The sequence below is a fragment of the Pelobates fuscus genome, chromosome 8 (assembly GCF_036172605.1).
Source record: "Pelobates fuscus isolate aPelFus1 chromosome 8, aPelFus1.pri, whole genome shotgun sequence".
In the NCBI taxonomy this organism is placed as follows: domain Eukaryota; kingdom Metazoa; phylum Chordata; class Amphibia; order Anura; family Pelobatidae; genus Pelobates; species Pelobates fuscus.
The window spans coordinates 40,891,255-40,914,910 of NC_086324.1; the positions used below are offsets into that span (position 1 = coordinate 40,891,255).

General features: G+C 43.5%; 1 protein-coding gene across 1 annotated transcript in view; it reads right to left on the bottom strand.

The window, feature by feature from the left end:
* Nucleotides 1-23,656, bottom strand: part of SLC25A12 (solute carrier family 25 member 12) — a 156,126-nt gene that overhangs the window by 98,217 nt on the left and 34,253 nt on the right. The window contains exons 4-8 of the mRNA XM_063429727.1: nucleotides 14,547-14,662; nucleotides 6,179-6,318; nucleotides 4,318-4,464; nucleotides 4,000-4,138; nucleotides 114-207 (exon numbers count right to left, since the gene is read on the bottom strand). Of these exons, the coding sequence (XP_063285797.1) occupies nucleotides 114-207; nucleotides 4,000-4,138; nucleotides 4,318-4,464; nucleotides 6,179-6,318; nucleotides 14,547-14,662 (636 nt within the window). The remainder of the gene's footprint in view (nucleotides 1-113; nucleotides 208-3,999; nucleotides 4,139-4,317; nucleotides 4,465-6,178; nucleotides 6,319-14,546; nucleotides 14,663-23,656) is intronic.

Consider the following 23,656-nt stretch of genomic DNA (forward strand, 5'->3'; position numbering starts at 1 on the left):
GAGTGTAGAAAAGAAATTGAATTTAAACATTTCCCACACACTGCAATAAATAAAACTTCACAGTGGGAGGAAAATTTGTTCCAGTATAAGAGGCACTGAATAGCATCACTTACCCAGTAGCATTGAATAAATCTGACAGCTGGAACAGGATGTCAATTTCCAGTGGGGTTATCTGTCCAAATTTGTTTGCAGAATTGGCAAATTCCTCTGTTAGGAGTAAAAATACACAGAATGTTGATGAATTCCGAGGATGGGTTCCAAATGCATTTTTAAAGACATGAATTATTGGGAAGTTAATCAATTTAAGCAACGTTGTACTGTACAATATGACAAATGGGATTTTAGTTTGGGATTATATACCAGCGTTTTTATTGTACTGACACAGGTCTAAATAATTTAGGTTCTAAAATCAAAGAGTAGAAAGTTGTCGTTGATTATGATTGTTACAGACACCAGGCCCGGACTGGGCATCGGGCATACCGGGCAAATGCCCGGTGGGCCGCGATGGCCGTGGGGCCGAGGCCGGCAGGGAGATCACAGGATCTCCCCGGCCGGCTCCTGCAGGGCCAGCGCTACCCGAGCGCCAGCCCTGCTGTGTGCCTCCATGGGCCGGTGGGGAGATCAAAGATCTCCCTTTACCGACCCAGAGACACTTCCAGGCGGCCGCTTGCTGGGGTGTAACAGAGGGAGGGAGGAGAGGACCGGCGGAGCTCTATCCAGCAGCTCCGCCGGGTCCTCTCGCGGGATTCTGAGCGTTGCCGCGGTTACCGTGGCAACGCTCAGATCTCGCGAGAGTGAACTCTAGCCTGCAGGCTAGAGTTCACTCTCACCACTGGACCACCAGGGATCAGGCAGCATGGCTCTCCAATGGCAGAACGGCTCCCCCCTCCTCCCAGGCAAAACGGCTCCTCCCAGGCAAAACGGCTCCCCCCTCCTCCCAGGCAAATGGCTCCCCCCTCCTCCCAGGCAAAACGGCTCCCCCCCCCCCAGGCAAAACGGCACCCCCTCCCAGGCTAAAGGTAAGAAGGGAGGGGGGATATAACTTTTTTTACTATTATTATTAATAAAAAATAATTATTAAAAAATTATTAAAATTACATTTAAATAAAAAAAATCAGCACCCTCAGACACACACAGCACCCCCAGACACACACAGCACCCAAACACACAGCACACTCAGACACACAGCACCCTCGCTCACACACACATATATATATATATGTGCATATATATATATATAATATATAAATAACCCTCAGTGAGTTAACAGACAAAAAAATTAGAATGTGACGTCAGATAAAAACACCCTCACACACAGCACCCCTCTTACATACACACACACTTGCGCCCCTCACACATACAATACATCCAAATATATATATGTATGTATATATATATATATATATATATATATATATATATATATATATATATATATATATATATAGTATACAATGTTACCCAGCACACACACTCAAAAATATGAAAAATGCCGGGTGCATAAAAAGCCATAGCCAAAAACTACTATAATGTATAATAAATGAGGGCTTGCACTCACGGTCTGTAGATAAGTAAAATACTTCTTGTTTATTTCAATTCAATAAAACATGGTTGCTGCCATCAACGTTTCAGCCACTCCTGTGGCTTTCATCAGGATCAATTCAGCATACAAAAAAAAAAATGTATTTTGTATGCTGAATTGATCCTGATGAAAGCCACAGGAGTGGCTGAAACGTTGATGGCAGCAACCATGTTTTATTGAATTGAAATAAACGAGAAGTATTTTACTTATCTACAGACCGTGAGTGCAAGCCCTCATTTATTATACATTATATATATATATATATATATACACACACACACACTACAGCACTACACACATTACGCTTCAGATACACGCTAGATCCCTTACCCTATATGCACTCTTAATCCTCTATACACACACACACACACACACACACACAATCTCCTATACACACTCTGGGTCCTTTACACACTAGATCTCCTACACACACACACACACTGCACCACCTACACACACACTACATTCCGTGTAAGCAAACACATACAACATTCTCTAAACACACCCTCTCTATAACCCCTACACACACTACGTCACCTATACACACACACTACAGCCCGTATGCACACACTCGCTACATCCCCTATAACACTATGCCCCCTATACACACACTCTCTACAGCCCCTAGCCACACATATTACACCACAAACACAAATGAAATTGACCTATTTACACAATACCACACCACACTCTACACACACACAATCCCACAAGCAGGCTCCAAACACATGCACCATACACTTTCCTGGCCCTTTTGTCCTCTGGTATCCCACTTGTGGAGACACCAGAGACAATTTAAAAGCAAACACAGCGCAAGCATGTTATTAAATTTGCTTGCACTGCGCAGAACAAATACAGGGCCTTTTTCTAATGCCAGAGCTCTTCAGCGCGGCTCTGCGCATTGAACCAACATGCTCACTTTGAGAGGGGGCGTGCTTGTCATTAGTGATGACAAAACACACCCTCTCAGGCCCCGCCCCCTTCTTAGGGGGCCACTCTGATTGAAAAATGCCCGGGCCTAATTTTTTTCCCAGTCCGGCCCTGACAGACACTATAGTTTAACTTCCGAAAAAGGGTTCCCTGATATAAAAGTATTCAAGTGACTCCTTCCTGTAAGCGACTGCATTGAGATTGATTCGATTTTATTTATTTATTTTCTGACATTCTTTATTTTCTGAAGAGAACAGAGAGAGGCTGGAAGCTCAAGGAAAACACTCAAAAGGTGGGGTTGACCCAAATAGACTACCAAAGTAGTAATAGGCAAGAGAAGAGACTTGAGTGCCCTTAAGAAAATAATTAAGATTAAAATGTAACTTTTATTAGTATGATAATAAAAATTGACTATAAGGTGTTTAAACATCAAATAAAGTGATTGAATATTAACCCCTTAAGGACACATGACATGTGTGACATGTCATGATTCCCTTTTATTCCAGAAGTTTGGTCCTTAAGGGGTTAAAAATATGATAATTCTTCAGCAATTCATAACCCCATATATCTAGGGTAGCCTGGTATCTCAATCCTAGCACCTAAGGATCTAAGGTGATGGAGTGACAGAAGATTCATCCACAGTATGTAACCCAGGGTGTCTAGGATAGCACATGGTGCCTCTACCTTAGCACCAGTGATGAAGTGACACTTGTTAAGTGTAAGAGAGTTCATCAGCAGGTTATAACCCAATATGACTAGGACGGATCAATATCTCAATCCTAGTACATCAAAATATCTTTCTTCTCCTAGCACCTAAGGATCTAAGGTGATGGAGTGACAGAAGATTCATTAGCAAAGTGTACCCCAGGGTGTCTAGGATAGCATGGTGCCTCTACCCTAGCACCTCAGGATTTTAGGTGATGAAATAGAGAATTAGTCAGCAGGTTATAACCCAATATGACTAGGACGGATCAATATCTCAATCCTAGTGCATCAAAATATCTATATGATATACTATACTATACTATACTATATAGGGCATCTGAGATTAGTCTGAGGATAAAACGGGTGAAGAGAGGAGGGCGGAGGGGGAATTGTGTGAAAGAAAATAAAAAAAATTAATGAATTGGGCTAATAGAGGGGATTGAGTTAGGGTAGGTAGAGAGCGTAACTCATGCTTTGACCGTTGTCGATTTGATTTTGATCTAATTTCTAAGTAACAAAAGTAAACGGTCTAAACAATTACAACCTACTGGTTTAATTTTAGACAATTTAAGTAAATGTATTGACTCTTCACCAGCTCCATCAAGTCATGCAAGGTGCAGTGATTTGCATCTTTTGCACTTTTTTTTTTTTTTAAACCTAGTGTCCTTGATCAAGATGATTTTGTGAGACACATTTATTTCATTGCTTAGAATCTTACGAAAAGGTTTAGATTCAATGAAAGACACAATACCAAGACACAGGGCAAAAAGCCAGAGAATTACCTTTTGTAACCTCTAAGTCCTTTTTGGAGCCAGCTAATGTGCTGTATATCTTGCGTACAAGCTCCATGTTGTTAAGAAGTGAATTGAAAGCATTGAAGTAAGAGAAGCTGACTTGATGGGAAACGGTTCCTCCTGCCGCCTAAATTAAACAAAAATTACATTACAGATACATTATACAAGTCATACAGCATGAAACAAATATTTTGGGTAAACACGATATTGACCTATAAACCAAATAACTAGCAGATCATGGTGGGATGCACGGTTTAGAACACAGGATACAAAGGTAGGCCACCACTGTGCTGTGCTCCTACTTACCGACACAAGGTTCTCTTCTACAAACGAAGTGAGCATGTGTGAGCGTATAGTGACCATGATATCGCTGAAGTCCATGGCAGTAATCAGTCCACTTTTATTCTTGTCTTTCAGAGCAAACGCCTGTCTTGCATGTTCAAGTTGCAGTTCCTGAAATTGAAAAGGAAATGTAATAAATTCACAAACAGTATAATATTACATTAAAATAAATAAACAGCTCGTAGAAATATGAAAATCTACGCATTCTAAAACAGAAAGTACGAGGAAATCTATAAACAGTAGTAAAACCAACTGAGAACGTCCCTGCAGGTGGGACGAATTGCATCATTGATGCACCTTCCCTTTCTATCTCTGTGATTGAGACAGTTTTATTCTGAACAATGTCCGGTAGGCCCTTTTTTTCTAAGGCTCTTCACTGTATTCATCAAAATGAAAGCAAATATCCGTCAAAAGCTCAGTGTAAACAATCTGTATCAATCTAGGGAGAATTTTATCTCATTTAATTTTGAACTTCGAAATTTATTGTGTTTTGAATTCTTTATCAGAAAACTAGTTTAATTGTCTTTTCTTTCTGGACTCTGCCTCGTTTGTCTTTTACTTCATCTTTAGGTCTCTTTGTGCTTTGAATACATTGGGGTGGCACCAACAGAATTTAATGGGACATGACAACCATGCAGGCAGGAAAGGACTCTTAAAATGACCAGCTAGTCTAAATATCCAAATCATACATATATATTGAGGGGCTGAAAAGCTACATGTTCTTTGATAGCCCCCTATTTTGTAGAAGACAAGAAGTCGTCCTAGGGGTACTTCAAAGCTTCTCCTGTCACAAGGAAGTTTCCTTTTGTTGTTATAGATTTGCACTGAATGCTCTTTAGTTTGTACGCACATTTATTTATTTTTTTGCAATTGGTTTTTGATAGCACCTCTGATTTTTATTATTTGTATTACAAATCCCTATGCAATTAACCAAACAAATGAATGTTGTACCTTACTATAAAAAAATGGAATCAATCAGAAGTATGTAGTATGTACACAATGATCATTTCACAGACATATACAAGTTTGGTATATATAAACGTCATCCTTCTTGCCATGCATTTTATGGCATACATTCACTCTATTTAGTGTGAATTAGAATAGTCTTTTACATGGTACTCAGTAGGGGGATTTTCTATTTAATTGGCAAATGTTCACTTGCCAATGGCTAATGGAAACTGTCAGACACATTATGCCAAGAAAATATTAATATTCCATTTTAACTAGTTTTATTGTTTTTTAAAAGTGTGTGGGATATAGAAAAAAGAAAGGGAAGAGGGAAAAACTGAAATCATACAATACATTGGCAACATCCTTCAATTCTGAGTATGTCAAGTTACAGGTTTTGGTGACGCTCAGGTCACAGCATTGAAAGAAAATATCGAAATATATTGACAGAAGGCATAAGCCTATAATGACAGGAGGTGTGGAGCTGCACCAGTTGCACGTACCGTATGTGTTAAATATTCGCAACAATTTACCAAGGGTAAATGATCCAATTTGAAATACAGTGAGATTGCAGCATTTCTATATGTAGCCTGTTGGACACTAAACATCATATAGGTCCACACCATGCAAAGCAAGATAAACGTTGCCCATAAATGCCTTTTCGTTTGTATTTTGTATTAGCATTTTGCCATATGATTTCCAGAGTCTAAGTTTCCAAACTGGAGATGGGGGGAGGGCAATTGTACCCTACCTTAAACCCAATAGGATATAAAGTGAGGAATCTCTTAAGCGAACAAAGTTATACATGAACAATGTTTATGTTGCCAAGCCTTTTACTCTTATTTCCCATTTATGACTATACATCTTAATAACGAACCTGTAAAAACTCGGTGAATTCCAAGTAGGATAGATGTTTCTTCCGGTTGTGCCCAAAGTGCAGTCGAATGAATTCACAGTCCCAGTTGAAAGGGATGTGATGGTGAATAAGTGTCTGCCCAAAAATTTCCTTAACATTTTCTTAGGGGGAAAAAAAATAAAAATCAATCAGCAAATAAGAAATTTTGGAAACACCTATAACATATTTCATGCTATTCAGGGGGTGATTTTTTTACATGCTCACTAATTAGCAATTAAAATTAATTTACAAGCATATGTTTGAAGGGAAATCATCATTGCAGCATTAATACCATCTACTTAAGGCTGAAAGTGCTCGAAAATATAGTTTTTCAACAATGAAAACCAGATTGCTGTGTAAGTCTCCTATTGATCGTACCATTCATGGAATTTAAATTGTTGCTCGATATTCTGTGGATTTTTTAGATTACAGAAAATAGGACACAATATTTGTTTCCGGTGTAATTTACAAATCATTCCCAACCAAACCATTTCAGTAACTCCTCACACTAGCCTATCATGCATATTAGGACAATCTACCAAGAATCGTGGAAAGATGGATCCCCTGATCCTGAATATCAGACTGTGTTAAACCTATTGATAACCTTTGCCTTTTGTACAGCAGGAGCAAACTAATGTACTGCACTTACTGGTAGACCTCATATTTTCAATAGCAATTATCCAATAGTCCTTCGGCTTTGGGCTTAAACAGGTCTATTCAACTATTGTGGGACAGTTATTGGAATTATATATGGTTAGAGCGGTGGTAATGCCACTGCCTTAGAATTGGGAAACCCAGTTACCTCAGGTGTCCTTCAGCCCTAACAATATATATCCACATACCTCAAATCCTCAATGATTGCAAGTGTTTCACCAGGTCCTTCTTCATATCAGAGGTGTGCCCATACAACATAGTATATGGCTCAATGTGCCATGGTAAACCATAGAAAAAGTATGTATGAATAAAACAAAAAAAAAACTTTAATAAATCGTTACATAAAGGTAAACAGACAAGAATAAAAACTGTAAAATACAGTGCTATCCTCTGAGGGTCTAGGTTGTAGATGGGGTCTAGATGCTATTATGCAGATTATTGCAGGAGAGCTTTGAGCAACTTTCTAGTGTAGAAATAATAATAGTAATACGGATAGTATAGGGATAAACCCAATTTTCAGGTAGAGAGTTGCTCCTCAAGGTAGTGGAGACAGAGACAGTACGGGATATCTACTAATAGGTAGAGTGCAACTTACAAGAACAGGTGCTGCCAGTAGTAGGGGCAACCCTGAAATAATAAATGAGACACGAAGTATATGTCTCAAAGTTGAATGCGCCTATAGGGGCCTCTAAATCTAAGCTGTATCCTTAAACATGCTATCCCACACGCAGTCGGGTCAGATATAGAAGGCAACCCTAGATTAATACTATGTTAATATATCAGTTAACTTGTAATCTAGAGTGCATACAGTCTAACACCTGAAAAGCATATACTTGTGGCCACAGTGGCAATAGTAGACCACTTTTAGGCTCTTAGTTAGCCGTTTTTACCTCATTTATTTAGTTTTTTGTTCCACGTTTTGGGTTTTTTTCCTCTCATGGGTTTGGGGTACATGATGGACTGTCTAGTCAGTCCTTATTTGGCATGATCAATTTACAAGCAGTTGTATCTATAGTCAGGGGAGTTATGAGACAGGAGATTTAGGGATTCTACTAGCTTGTTTACCTAAGGTGAACCTCTATCTATTTCTAAGCTAACCTTATTTAACTCCCACTTTAGAGCCACTCACTACAAAGGTGGCTTTCAGGAGATTTAGGGATTCTACCAGCCTGTTTACCTAAGGTGAACCTCTATCTATTTCTAAGCTAACCTTATTTAACTCCCACTTTAGAGCCACTCACTACAAAGGTGGCTTTCTAGGTACCACTAACTGTTTGCCCATACTAGCCACTCTGTACCAAGGTGGTCTTTAGGGCATGAGTAGCTGACTGTTTATAACCTTCGGACAGGTATAAGGAACTTGACACTCCTTTACCAAGAGTTTAACTTGATTTAATTTAATTTAAACCTTGCATATGTATATATTTTTGAGTTGTCGCCTTTGCCTGACCATCCTATACGGTTTTGTCATCTACTATACCTACCAGTTAGTTGGTCTACTATTGCCACTGTGGCCACAAGTATATGCTTTTCAGGTGTTAGACTGTATGCACTCTAGATTACAAGTTAACTGATATATTAACATAGTATTAATCTAGGGTTGCCTTCTATATCTGACCCGACTGCGTGTGGGATAGCATGTTTAAGGATACAGCTTAGATTTAGAGGCCCCTATAGGCGCATTCAACTTTGAGACATATACTTCGTGTCTCATTTATTATTTCAGGGTTGCCCCTACTACTGGCAGCACCTGTTCTTGTAAGTTGCACTCTACCTATTAGTAGATATCCCGTACTGTCTCTGTCTCCACTACCTTGAGGAGCAACTCTCTACCTGAAAATTGGGTTTATCCCTATACTATCCGTATTACTATTATTATTTCTACACTAGAAAGTTGCTCAAAGCTCTCCTGCAATAATCTGCATAATAGCATCTAGACCCCATCTACAACCTAGACCCTCAGAGGATAGCACTGTATTTTACAGTTTTTATTCTTGTCTGTTTACCTTTATGTAATGATTTATTAAAGTTTTTTTTGTTTTATTCATACATACTTTTTCTATGGTTTACCATGGCACATTGAGCCATATACTATGTTGTATGGGCACACCTCTGGTTAACGTGGGTTGGAGGTCGGATTCTTTTTCCTCTCCAGCAACCTTTAACTTTTGGGGATTTTCTGTTCATTTATCGCTTTGGGTTATGCCCATTTCTGCTGCCCATCTAGTCCTATTTCTGTGTCTTTAGGATTGAACTTCTGTCTAATCCTTCAGTCACCTTTTTCTCTATACCTTCTTCATATCCCCTTTTAATAAATTATAAAGCGCTGCAGAATATGCTAATAATACTGTAATTATAGTCTTACAAGGTTTCAGGCGTTTGGACAATTTTGCTGTACATGATGCCCTCATCATGGTTACAATGTTACGTAGGTCAAAGAAAGGCAAAATATCTATGTATCACATTCAACTTTCCAGGTGACTAGATTTTTAGTCTGAAAATAGAAAATAACTGACTTTGTATTTGAAGTTTGTAAAATCAGAATATGCATTTCCATCCAGAGCATTTTGGCCAAATGAGGAAAGAGGCCATGTGAGGCGTTTATAACATGAAACAAGACAACAAGATCATTCTAAGTCTGGCCTCTTTTAGTAGCTCTTGTATCAACGAAATAAGTAAATGTGTCAGTCACAGTATGAAACGCAGGCATTGCTCCCTCTATTCAACCACTTAGAGGCTGCATTAGCACTGTAATCCAAAATGGAATAATGGCCCCTTCATTATAGAGGATTTTCATAATGAAGATTAATGGATAAGTTATATTTGATGATCCCTGAGTACACGTCGACTGTCCCTGCTTTTTGGTCACAAGAAGCTTGAATCATGTAATGCTGATTGAATTCAATCAAGCTGACTGCCAGAAAGGTGATGCATCCACACTTTACATTTTTAGTCTTCTGAACCCGAGGAAATTGATTTTTAAACAATTGTGGCTTCAGTAGATTAACCCCTTTGGTTTGAGGTTTTGGATTCAAAAATATGTTTTCTTGTACAGTATAACATATCGTAGGGCTAAAGTTCACTAGTGACATTGCTACAGTAACCAGTGCATAATAGCATTCCAAACGCATGCCATACAGTCACTGTAAAAATGTAATGTATTACTGACAATCTACTGGAATCAATTGTGTTCCAAAAGTGATAAAGGGACACTATAGTCACCTGAACAACTTTAGCTTAATGAAGCAGTTTTGGTGTATAGAACATGCCCCTGCAGCCTCACTGCTCAATCCTCTGCCATTTAGGAGTTAAATCCCTTTGTTTATGAACCCTAGTCACACCTCCCTGCATGTGACTTGCACAGCCTTCCATAAACACTTCCTGTAAAGAGAGCCCTGTTTAGGCTTTCTTTATTGCAATTTCTTTTTAATTAAGATTTTCTTATCCCCTGCTATGTTAATAGCTTGCCAGACCCTGCAAGAGCCTCCTGTATGTGATTAAAGTTCAATTTAGAGATTGAGATACAATTATTTAAGGTAAATTACATCTGTTTGAAAGTGAAACCAGTTTTTTTTTTCATGCAGGCTCTGTCAATCATAGCCAGGGGAGGTGTGGCTAGGGCTGCAAAAACAGAAACAAAGTGATTTAACTCCTAAATGACAGTGAATTGAGCAGTGACATTGCAGGGGAATGATCTATACACTAAAACTGCTTTATTTAGCTAAAGTCATGTAGGTGACTATAGTGTTCCTTTAAGTCATTTTCTTTGTTATTGACATTAATAGAAACCTACAGTTTTGATGTGTTCACTTCCATGCAAAAATTAAAACAATTTGAAGATTTAGGTTGGTTCTATTGCACTAGCTAAGTCTCCAGTGTAGCTTAGCCCATTTTAAACAAGTTAATTAAAGAAATTCACGGAATCATTTATTTTCTTAGATTACACAATTAGAAGCAATGATGTGTAGATTATTTTTTATTAAAAAGATTTACATTTTAGAAAGCAATTATGTTTTAATTAGTTTACAGAAAGGATAAACCAAAATCCCATCGTCCGTGTAGAATTTATAATAGATTTGTATTTATTTGTTTAAAACAATGTTTCATTTTCCTACCAAACTCGGTGGTGGTCAAATTCTCAAACATGGGGAAACGTCTGTATTAATGTAACAGTTAGAGCCTGCAAGAAGCCACTTAAATGAGATTTAGAGTTTCTAAGCCACAAAATATACATTTATGTAAGATAAGTAAATAATGGAATAAATGTTACAAATCTATTATTGCATAATGCTAGTAAAAATTAAATATGCTAAAATAAATTATAAATATACCAAGAAAAATATTTAACTAAAAATATCTCAGCTTCATATCCCCTTCATCGTACAAACTTGCATTAACACATTCAGCTATCAATGTTTATTTTAAACCTTTACTTTTTGTTTAGCGGTGCCCTCACAACCCCTTGCTCTTGTAAGTCAACTTGTCTTGTGGCAATTACATGTATGCTTCTTCCAGGGCCGGCCCAAGGCATTATGCTGCCTGGATCAAAGGATAAAATGCTGCCCCCCATCCCCAACAAAACCACACCAAGCAAAACACGCCCACATCCGTTATGCAGTGTGTGTAGTGAATGCGGTGTCTGTGTAGTGGATGCAGAGTGTGTATTTGTGTAGGAAATGCAGTGTGTGCTGTGGCTGCAGTGTCTGTGGGTTGCATGCATTGTGTGTCTGTAATAGTGGATGCAGCGTGTGTGTATTTTGTAATGGATGCAGTGTAAAGAATAGTGGATGTTGTGTGTGTGCATAGTGGATGCAGTGTGTGTGTGTAGTGGATGCATTGTGTGTGTGTAGTGGATGCATTGTGTGTGTGTGTGTGTGTAGTGGATGCAGTGTGTGTGCATAGTGGATGCAGTGTGTGTGTGTGTGTATATAGTGGATGCAGTGTGTGTGTGTGTGTGTGTGTGTGTGTGTGTGAGTGTGTATAGTGGATGCATTGTGTGTGAGTGTGTATAGTGGATGCATTGTGTGTGAGTGTGTATAGTGGATGCATTGTGTGTGAGTGTGTATAGTGGATGCAGTGTGTGTGAGTGTATATAGTGGATGCAGTGTGTTTGTGTATCTGTATATAGTGCATGGAGTGTGCGTGTTAGTTTAGTGCATGGAGTGTGTAAATGTGGTGTTGTAGTGTGTTTATGGTGATAATTTAAATGAGGGGGTGAGCATTTTTTTATTTTTTTAATGTTTAAGTTATCCCCCCTCTCCCTGCCTCTTTCCTGTGGGTATGGAGGTGGGATACATGATTACCTGGTGGTCCAGTGGAGCTGGAGGACAGTGAAGAGGGGGCCCTGAGAGTAATCTTACACCTCCAACAGCAGTCAGTACTTTTCTCTCGTGAGGTGCGAGAGTGTTGCCATGGCATGCATTGGGTGCCGCGCGGAGCGTTGCCATGGCATCCCGTGGTATCGCTCTCACAGCTCGTGGGAGAAGAGTACTGGCTGCTGCTTGAGGTGTAAGATTACTCTCAGGGCCCCCTCTTCACTGTCTTCCAGGAAGGCCCGGAACTGCACATATATATATATAGCGGCCCAGGCCCTGCACTACACATTTCTTAAAGGTACAGGGGCGACGAAATAGCGCCCCTGTCACAGTGCCGCATGGAGTCGTGGCTTCACTGGGGCCAATGGACGGGCCGGCCCTGGATGGCAAAGTGATTGAGGGAGAGGGTGACAGGTGGCAGAATGTGGGGGGGAGATGGTGACAGTGTGGTAGGGAGTGACAGAGTGGAGCGGGGTGACAGAGTATGGGAGGGGGCGGCAGGTGGCAGAGTGACTGAGGGAGGGAGGGGGTGACAAGTGGCAGAGTGACTGTGGGAGGGATTGACATAGTGAGGGAGTGGGTGACAGGTGGTAGAGTGACTGAGGGATGGGTTGACACAGAGATGGAAGGGGTTACAGGTGGCCGAGTAAGGGAGGGAGGGGGTGGCAGAGTGAGGGAGAGGGTGACAGGGGTCAGAGTGACTGAGGGATGGCTTGACACAGAGATGGAGGGGGTTACAGGTGGCCGAGTAAGGGAGGGAGGGGGTGGCAGAGTGAGGGAGAGGGTGACAGGGGGCAGAGTGACTGAGGGAGGGAGGGGCTGACAAGTGTCAGAGGGACTGAGGGAGGAGTTGACACAGTGAGGGAGGGGGTGGCCGGTAACAGAATGACTGAGGGAAGAGGGGGTGAGACAGTGGGGTGGGGGTGACACAGTGAGGGTTGGGGGTGACAGGTGGCAGACTGACAAAGTAAGGGAGGGCGTGACACAGTAACAGAGTGGGTGAAAGGTGGCAGAGTGACTGGGGGTGACTGTGAGGGAGGGGATTGTAATTTTAAAAATACCTTCATTTTTTTCCGATAGTTTACCTTGTGGTCCAGTGTCTTTGATCCCTGGTGGTCCGGTGGCTGTCTCTCCAGTCTGCCCTGATAGGCAAAGAGCCAGCACAGTTTGCAGCTCCGCCAGGTGGGAGCTGCAGACTGTGCAGTGTCTCGCGATATCCAGAAGTCAGAGTGTTGCCGTGGTAGCCCGCAGAAACGCTCTGATTGGCCAGAGATCGCAAGACACTGCACAGTCTGCAGCTCCCACCTGGCAGAGCTGCAGACTGTGCTAGCTCTTTGCCTCTCAGGGCAGTCTGGAGGGGCCTTGTACCCAGTGATATACCGGGCAGCCGCTGGGCCCCCTCCTGGTGTCGGGTCCTCGGTGAGGGACCGAGAACCTGACACAGTCTGCCTGCCCTATGGCTAGTTAGGTGGTCGGGAGGTCTTAGGCTGCCACCTAACTCGCCTAATTAGAGAGCCGCCAGCCCGCCACTGACAGGGGGGGGCAAAATGCCGCCCCTGTCCTAGTGCCGCCTGGAGCCGTGGCCGTATTTATTCTAGTGAGTGTCAGCAAAACCCCCACAATGATGAAAACTTTGGCTAACTTAAAGCAGCAAGAACTAGAGTTAAAAGGTAGTGTACACTAAGAAAAATTACCATTAAATCACTTATTACGAAACATTAACACAAATTATCAATGCCTCCTTAAACATTACAAGGCCAGTAATGCTTCCATATATAAAATAATACCAGACAGTGCGAAAAGAGTGTATAAAATTTAAGAATCTTGGATAGAACAGAAAGCAGTGACCTTTACAGTGCAAGTGGAACCGGCTGCATGTGTGTGATGGGAATGAGCTGTCTGTGGTTCAATCAGATCTTCACCATTCATTTTAAGGATGGGAAATTGTCAGTCGCTTGTGCTATTACAACAATCATCCATCCACGAGTTTAACTAGGCAGACTACCAGGGACATGCTTGGTATTGTTGTTTGCCAGGTTACGGAGAAGCTAGCTGGTACAGAAAATGAGACCTACAGAGCACAATCACTGGGTTGACGGATAAGAATATTTTTTTTCTTTGTTGTGTCTGCAGCCCTGTGTCATTACCCAGCACTCAGTGAGAAGCACGTACAGTATATGTGCTAATTTGATCCTTCTCTTAAGGTTTCACCTACTCTCCACCCCAGCTCGCACAGAAAAACTGTCAATATAGATTTATTTTTTATTAACAGTTCAATTGTGATTGTAACTTTTTTTTTTCTTAATCCGATTCTCTAAAACCTTTTACATCAACTAACATTTTGCATCTGAAGTTCATGCAATTCACGAATGTGTTCTTACCAAATGTTACTTCTGCGGTGCCACTCTTATCGAATAACTGATAAGCTACAATGAACATTGCATCGGGGGCACACAGCACCGACTCGAATGCCAAAAACTCTTGGAAGGAGATCAGCCTGTGGGTTATAAAATAAACACACTTTATGAAACGAAATCAGCAAAAGGGGATAGGTTTTCAAGTTAAAAAAGCGGCACATTCTCTAAACAAGTACTGCATTATCTAACCAGCAATCTTCATAATTTGTAGTTATTCACATTTTACACAATGCATTTGGCAGTATGTTATCTTGCGTCAAGCCAGGAGAAGTGTTGACAGATTTCTAAGCAGATGGAATTCTGTCTAAAAGTAGATCATTGAATAAAACTTCAATGATCTCATCATACAATATTGGTTTGTATCTTTCTTTTTATGATTTGCAGGTATATCTATTTACATAGTTACATAGCTGAAAAGAGACTTGCGTCCATCAAGTTCAGCCTTCCTCACATATGTTTTTGCTGTTGATCCAAAAGAAGGCAAAAAACCCAGTCTGAAGCGCTTCCAATTTTGCAACAAATTAGGAAAAAAATCCTTCTTGACCCCAAAATAGCAGTCAGATATCTCCTGGGATCAAGCAGCTATTACCCCACTAATTAGAAATGATATCCCTGTATGTTGTGTTTTTGGAAGTATTTATCCAATTGCTGTTTAAACATCTGTATGGACTCTGGTATGATAAAACCACCTTTTCAGGCAGAGAATATCCTTATTGCTCTTACTGTAAAAAAAAAAAAAAAAAACATTTTCTTTGCCTTAGATGAAATCTCCTTTCTTCCAGCCTAAATGCGTTACCTTGTGTCCTATGTATAGCCCTGTTTATAAAGAGATTTCCAGATAATGGTTTGTACTGGCCGAGAATATATTTGTATTGTGACAAACTCCCCTTTTCCTGCAAGTTTGCCACGAGTTTTTAGAGGGGCTTGTTTGCCAGCCTCTTGCCCCAGGACTATGGCCCATGTATTAGACCTGGCTTCAGCCCTGTGGACAAGCTTTGTTCATGCTTTTTCCCCTCTGTGGTTCGGTATATGGGGCTACCAAAATGGACTCTACTTATGGTGTTCGTTTACCGAACAAACAACCGAACAGTCGGACCACACACAAGTGTAGTGTGCAGCCCATTTACCCCCCAGTCTGGGAGTTAACAGCGCTTAATTGATGTACAGCTGGGCGGTCGCCGTTTGTATAGTCGAACACGTGGTGGCGGTCATCTTGTTTAATCGAATGCGGTCAGCTGTGTTTTGCCGTCGAGTTTATGGAACTGAAATCGGACACTCAATGGCATGAACACCGCTGGGACTTCGACCTCCATTTATGTTCGGCTAAATATGCATGAACAGAGCGCCGTTCGGTAGAAATAATCTACCACACACACTTCAACATTGACTTTGTGCACGAACGGTCCCGTTCGACTACTTGAAGTGCATTTTAATCATTGGAAATAGACCGGCCGCACAGCCTAATTCTCTGGAACTATTTTGGGCATGAAGCCATGCTTGTGGCCGGTCAAAAAGAGACTTCCATTAAACTTTTGAACCCTTGCTCTGATTTGGATCTGGATATGTTGTTCACCCAGATCAGTGCTATCCGGGGATGTAACATTTGTGGGGATATGATATGTTTTGGGGTACTTTCTGAACTTTGTGAAAATTTGTTTTTTTCTTCTGCCTGGAGATAACGGAGTTACTTATAGGACTTTAGTCAATTATCTCCCAAGCAGAGGGGAGGGATTGTGTGCTGTACATGGGAGTGTCACAGACTGTATCATTGTTCTGATTGGTTTGTTTACTTTGTTGTGTACTTTGTGCCCCATCAGGTTTAGGGGGTGTTCTTCTGGCCTGAAGAATTGTATAAAAGCCAACCTGAACCATTAAAGTTCAGATCATCTTGTACCTTCATGAAGTCTAGGCTCATGTTTGGGAGATTGGAGAACTACACTCTGGGGATTGCTATAATCACTATACTCCCCTGAGTATTTTCACTAAGCTCTTGTAAGACCTGTTCCTGTTTGACTCTCTGGAGCAAGAAAGGTTCACCCACTGGAACCTGGAGCCTTGTCGTAGGTCCAGGGTGGGTAGGAGACAGCGAGATCCCAACCAAGCTGTGGCAGTTCGTGGGGTTTGCAGTAGTTATGGTGTTCCAGCGCAGTGCTTATGGTACTTGTCAGTACTAGGAAGCAGCGATATTGACGGAGATACCCGGTCGGGGTGCAGTCGGTGCCTCATATGTATAATGTTATCATATCCCCTCTGAGGCGCGGTTTTTCCAAACTAAAGAGATTTAATTTTTTTTAACCTTTCTTCGTAACTAAAATGCTCCATTCCTTTTATCAATTTTGTAGCTTGTCTCTGCACTTTTTATAGTGCTATGATATCCTTCTTTAGAACAGATGTCCAAAATTGCACCGCATTTTCAAGGTGTAGTCTTACCAGCAGGGGCGGACTGACCGGTCGGGCACTTCGGACATGGTCCGAGGGCCCGGCCGGGAGGGGGGCCCGCCATCAGGGGGCCCGGCCGCCCCTTTAAATGCTGCAGCCGCCTGAGCGCTCTCTTAAGAGCGCTTAGGCGGCTGCAGCTTCTCACCTCCACTCCCCGTAGCGTGACCGAGCTGCTCTGCGTCCGCGGTGCCGGCCGGAGTGATAGGAAGGTGCACACACACTGAGTGTGCACCTTCCTGTCAGTCCGGCCGGGTACAGGAAACAGAAACTCCTGTTCCGCGCGGAACAGGAGTTTCTGTTTCCTGTACCCGGCCGGACTGACAGGAAGGTGCACACTCAGTGTGTGCACCTTCCTATCAATCCGGCCGGCACCGCGGACGCAGAGCAGCTCGGCCACGCTACGGGGAGGGGGTAAAAAGAGAGGGGGGGGGGAGGGGGAGAGTTAAAAGAGAGAGAGGGGGGGTTAAAAGAGAGAGAGGGGGGGTTAAAAGAGAGGGGGGGGTTAAAAGAGAGGGGGGGGTTAAAAGAGAGAGGGAGGGGGGGTTAAAAGGGAGGGGGGTTAAAAGAGAGAGGGAGGGGGGGTTAAAAGGGAGGGGGGGTTAAAAGAGAGAGGGAGGGGGGGAGTTAAAAGAGAGAGAGAGGGGGGGTTAAAAGAGAGAGGGAGGGGGGTTAAAAGAGAGAGGGAGGGGGGGTTAAAAGAGAGAGGAGGGTTAAAAGAGAGAGGGGGGTTAAAAGAGAGAGGGAGGGGAGGTTAAAAGAGAGAGGGGGGTTAAAAGAGAGAGGGGGGTTGTTAAAAGAGAGAGGGAAGGGAGGTTAAAAGAGAGAGGGGGGGTTAAAAGAGAGAGGGAGGGGGTAAAAAGAGAGAGGGAGGGGGGTAAAAAGAGAGAGGGGAGTAGGGGGGTAAAAAGAGAGAGGGAGGGGGTAAGAAGAGAGGGGGGTAAGAAGAGGGAGGGAGTAAGAAGAGGGAGGGGGTAAGAAGAGAGAGAGGGGGGAGTAAAAGAGGAAGGGGGGAGTAAGAAGAGGGGGAGGGGAGAGTAAGAAGAGGCACCGTGCGGGCAGCCGGCAAGGGAGGGAGGAAGAGAGGTCCCGGGAGCTCAGCCTGCAGCTCCTCTGGGTCCTTCTTGCGCGAGCACAGATCGTTGCCGCGGTTACCACGGCAACGTTACGGCTCTTGCGAGAGTAAACTCTAGCCCTGGAGCTACGGGCTAGAGTTCACTCTCAACACTGTGACCACCAGGTATTCCTGGTGGTCGCAGTGGTGAGAGTGAACTTTAGCCCCATAAACACACTGCCCCCACACACACCATACACATTCACACACTGCCCCCCATACACACCATACACATTTACACACATTGCCTCACACACACACACATACACTGCCCACCCATACACACACAGCCCCCCATACTAACATTGCCACACACATACACAGCCCCCTCGTACACACATTGCCCCACACACCCTACACATTCACACACTACACCCCCTCACACACACTGCACCCCTTACACATTGCACCACTGCTCCTATACCCTACTACAGCCTCATATCCCAGCAGACCCCAGGTAAGTTGTCAAACTGTTCTTAAACGGTTTGACTACTTACTCTGGGAGGGGGGCCCGGCCCTCCTGGCACCATAACGACTACACAGAGTAGTAGTGGTTATTGTGCATGGATCATTTCTTTAAATAATCTACGAGTGCCCCAGTAGCCAGCAAGCCAGCCAACCCACAGGCCAGCCAGCCCACAGGCTGGCCAGTAGACAGCCAGCCAGCCTACAGGCCACCAGTTAGGCTTAAAGCCAGCAAACCCACAGCCTGCCAACCGCAGCCAGCAAGCCACAGCCAGCAAGCCACAGCCTGCCAGCCGCAGCCAGCAAGCCCACAGCCTGCCAGCCGCAGCCAGCAAGCCCACAGCCTGCCAGCCGCAGCCAGCAAGCCCACAGCCTGCCAGCCGCAGCCAGCAAGCCCACAGCCTGCCGGCAGTAGCCAGCAAGCCCACAGCCTGCCAGCCGCAGCCAGTAAGCCCACAGCCTTCCAGCAAGCCCACAGCCTGCCAGCCGCAGCCAGTAAGCCCACAGCCTGCCAGCCGCAGCCAGTAAGCCCACAGCCTTCCAGCAAGCCCACAGACTGCCAGCCAGCAACAGTAATTAAGGTAAGAGGAGCCAACTTGGCCTAGGTATCAGCTATGTTGTGTTGCTATATTGTGAATAGGAACCAGAGTGTTGGAGAGACCCCCTTCCAGGCCCCATTAGACTCCATTGTAGTCTCTAATGGGACCTGGAGGAAATTCTTTCTAACACACTCTCTAAAGGACACTGAGATAGCCTCTGCTAGAATGCTCCCCCCTCCATGGCCCATTAGCCCTCAATTGTAGTCTCTACTGGGGCCTGGAGGCGACTGTTTCCAGCAGGGACACTGAGATGGCCTCTGTTAGAAAGACCCCCTTCCAAGCCTATTAGACTCTAATAGGGCCTGCAGGGGATTCTTTCTAACACACTCTCTAAAGGACACTGAGATAGCCTCTCCTAGAAAGACCCCCCTCCATGGCCCATTAGCCCTCAATTGTAGTCTCTACTGGGGCCTTGAAGGGATTATTGCACTTTTGTTCCTTGTGTCTAAAGATTGTGTAGGGTGTGGCTGGAGGCGGTGCATGGAGGCGGGACATGGGTGGCGCTTGCTGCGGAGTATGGGTGGGGCCTGTAAGGGGGCCCTTGATTTATTTTGCCCGGGGGCCCTGAGGGTTCTCAGTCCGCCCCTGCTTACCAGCGATTTATAAAGAGGCAAAATTATATTTTCATTCCGAGAATTTATGCCCCTATTTATACATGACAAAACCTTACTGGCCTTAGCAACTGCAGATTAACATTGCACATTGTTGCCTAAGTTGTTGTCTATTACAATTCCCAAATACTTCTCACGTGTGGTTATCCCTAATTCACTACCATTTAGGTTGTAAGTTGCTTGTGCAGGGCCGCCATCAGAAATTGTGGGGCCCCTAACACAGCTCAAGGTCTGGGACCCTGGGTGCCCGCTTCCAAGCCCCGCCTCCAAATCCCGCCCACAGGAATACACACACACAGACACAAAAGGACACAGACACACACACAGAAAGATACACACATACTAACAGACAAATACTGAAACAGACATACACACAGATAGACACATACACAGATTCACACACATACTGACATACACACACACACACAGACATACTGACAGACATACATACATACTGATAGATATATACATACACACATACATACATACATACTGACACACACACAGACAGACATATATATATACATACTGACACACACACACATACAGATAGACACATACACACACAGACATACATACACACAGACATACACACACACAGAGACATACTTACTGACATACATGCATACTGACATACACACACAGACACACATACTTGCAGACACACATACATACTGACAAACAGACATACAGACATATATACATACTGACATACACACACACAGACATGCATACTGACATACACACACACAGACATACATACTGAAAAACAGACATACACAAACACACACATACAGACATATATACATACGGACATACACACACATACATACTGACATACACACACACACAGACATACTGACATACACACACACAGACATATATACATACTTGCAGACACATACATACAGACACACACACACACTTCATTAATTAGCCACTCTCCTCTTACCTTTACGTTGCAGGAGGGTGGCTGGGGATGATGGGAGTGGATGCCTCTGGTGTCCTCTCTTGGCCTCTGCTCTCCCTCCGCTCTCCCTCTCCTCCCGCGCGGAGTAAGCTGAGAGGAAGTGACCGCCCGTCACTTCCTCCCAGCAGCACTTGCGGTGTAGCCGCAATTTTTTTTTTAAAGGGGCCCGGTCGCGCAATTACACACCCGCAGCGCTGACCGGGCCCCTGAAGATATAGGGCCCATCGAGTGGCCCTAAATGCTTGGGCCACCTGATGGGCCCCGGTGCAGATGCACCTGCAGCAGTTTCGCCGTTCCACGTGGGGCCCGGGCGGCCAGGTCCCCCAGGCCCATGACAACCATCTTGGTTGTCACCGCCTGATGGCGGACCTGTGCTTGTGCATTCTTGACCCCAAAGTGTATAACTTTGCATTTCTCTATATTAAATTTCATCTGTCATTTTAGTGCCCAGTCCCCCAATCTATCTAAATCCCTCTGTAGCAAAGCAATATCCTGCTCACAATTTATTACTTTACAAAGTTTTGTGTCATCTGCAAACACTGAAACATGGCTTTCAATGCCTTTTGCAAGATCATTTTTAAATATGTTAAATAGAAGGGGTCCTAAAACAGAACCCTGAGGTACACCACTTACCACTTTTGTCCAGCCTGAAAATTTACCATTAATGACAACTCGTTGTACTCTATCCTTAAGCCAATGTTCTACCCAAGAACAAAAATATTCACCTAGACCAATTTATTTTAGTTTGAAGACTAACCTATTGTGAGGAACCGTATCAAATGCATTGGCAAAATCCAAGTAGATCACATCCACTGCAACACCCTGATATATATTTCTACTTACTTCTTCGTAGAATGCAATTAGGTTAGTTTGACATGACCTCGGTTTCATAAAAAAAAAATTTGGGGTTGGTTAGTTCTTTGGCTATCAATTTCTCATTTTCTAGTTTAGCCACTTTAATTTCCTGTTTGCAAGCATTATTGGCTTCCTTATATCTTATACAGGATGCCTCTGATTTGTCCGACTGAAATGCTATAAATGCCCTTTTCTTATTTTTTTTTTTAGCAATTACAAATGTGTCTGTAATGCCTGAACAGCATATACACACGTCTGAACAATAATTATTAATTCGGTAAGGCATAACATGGATAAGCACTGCACGTTTTGTTTTTATGATAATGCCCTCGATAGTAGTCAAGAAAAGATCATATCTTAGGTTTAAACAAGGTGATGATCAAAGATGCGGTACCCCTGCGGTTAATAAATCCTACGTTGTGTTGGCTGACTACATGAACGAGAATTATAACTTGGCAAACTAGGTATACTAGTGCTTTACCCCTGTGACATATTAGGCAATTGTACAGGGCACTTGTCAAGACTATCATCTATTGTGAAAGACATAGATTTCGCAAGTGTTAACTATGCATTATTGCATCTGTTGTTGCTGATACTGGGAGCTCAGTATCACAGGTACTGATAGTCCTTACAGCAGTTGCTTGGTGTATGTGGGCACCCCAACGCCTCGACAGAATGCAGCCCAACAGTCCTCTTCCGAGCTTTCAACACTATACTGGGGAGTTTAAACCCTGGATCAGTCCATGCCACTCGAGCTCTCTCCTTCTCTTGTGGTTGAATCTTGCTGTCCTGGGTCGAGGCTAGTGCCTCACTGTCGTGCGGCTGCCGGTGCGCTCAGTGTGTTGGTGCTTAGTGCTGGAGTGATTTCTCTCTGCCGCTTGTTGTGGGGCATTCTCCACTGCTGTTGACACTGACCTCCTCGGCTTCCGCTGCTCCGTCGCTGCAGAGATCTTGTTAGCCGCCAGCTGCTTTGGTGTGTGGGACCGCTGGTTGGTTGAGGTAGCATGGTGGGGATCGCCGCCATCTTGGATGTGTGGGGCGTTGTGGCAGTCTCCCGCCCGCGTCTCCCCAGCGGGGTCGGCTTGTGTAGTAACAGGCTTATGGGGGTGCTGTGGTTGACCGTGGTAACCCCCAGCGGTCAAGGGGGGGGAGAGGTCTGCGTCTGCAGGACTTCGGGGCTGGATGACCGGCCGCGTCCTCCGCCCCGCATCAACAGCTAGGCCGCAAGTCGGACCTGCCTCGGGTAGTGCGTCCGGAGACTCCATGATGTCCCAAACTGGTCCTGCCGTGGGTTCCGCGAAGCGGGTAAATATATAGCACGGTTCGGGTGTTTAAATTGCAATCCAAATAGCTGAAATTCTGCTTTTTTGCAGGAGCTCCAGTTCTATGCGTCTTCTCCGCATGGCGGTCAAGCTCCGCCCCCCCTTTTCTTATTTTTTATCTCTTGTTTTACCTTTCTACTAAGCCACATTGGTTTCAATTTGTTTCTTTTGTATTTATTACCGAATGGTACATACTGAGAAATGTACCTTTCTAATATTTGTTTGAATAGTTTCCATTTATCTTCAGTGTTTTTCTTTTCTAAGGAGTTTATGCCAGTCGATATGTTGTAGAGCTGCCCTAATCTTACTGAAATAATAAACAATAATAGCTGATTTTACATGATGCACCTTAGAGGTTTTTAGTCCTAGGGCATGTGGAATCTGGTGGAACACTGCCAAGGGACACTGCACGCATTAGAGTATCAGAAATAAATGTCACAGCTCCCAAATACTGCGGGTTAGTTAATGAAATTCTGGGGTTAGCTAACAGAAATTTGACTGGCAACATTCAGACAGTATGGCTGAGCTGGAAAAATGTTCCATTTAGTTATTGTTATAGTTTAACTATTTCAGTCAAAATCTGCCATTCAGATTTCAATTTGCTATAAAGCAGAGTTTATTAAATAAACCTCCTGTGAAGAAAAGGAATATTCTGCACACCATAACGAAGACAGCGTGTTCTAGTGGTTATGGTTCCAGGAG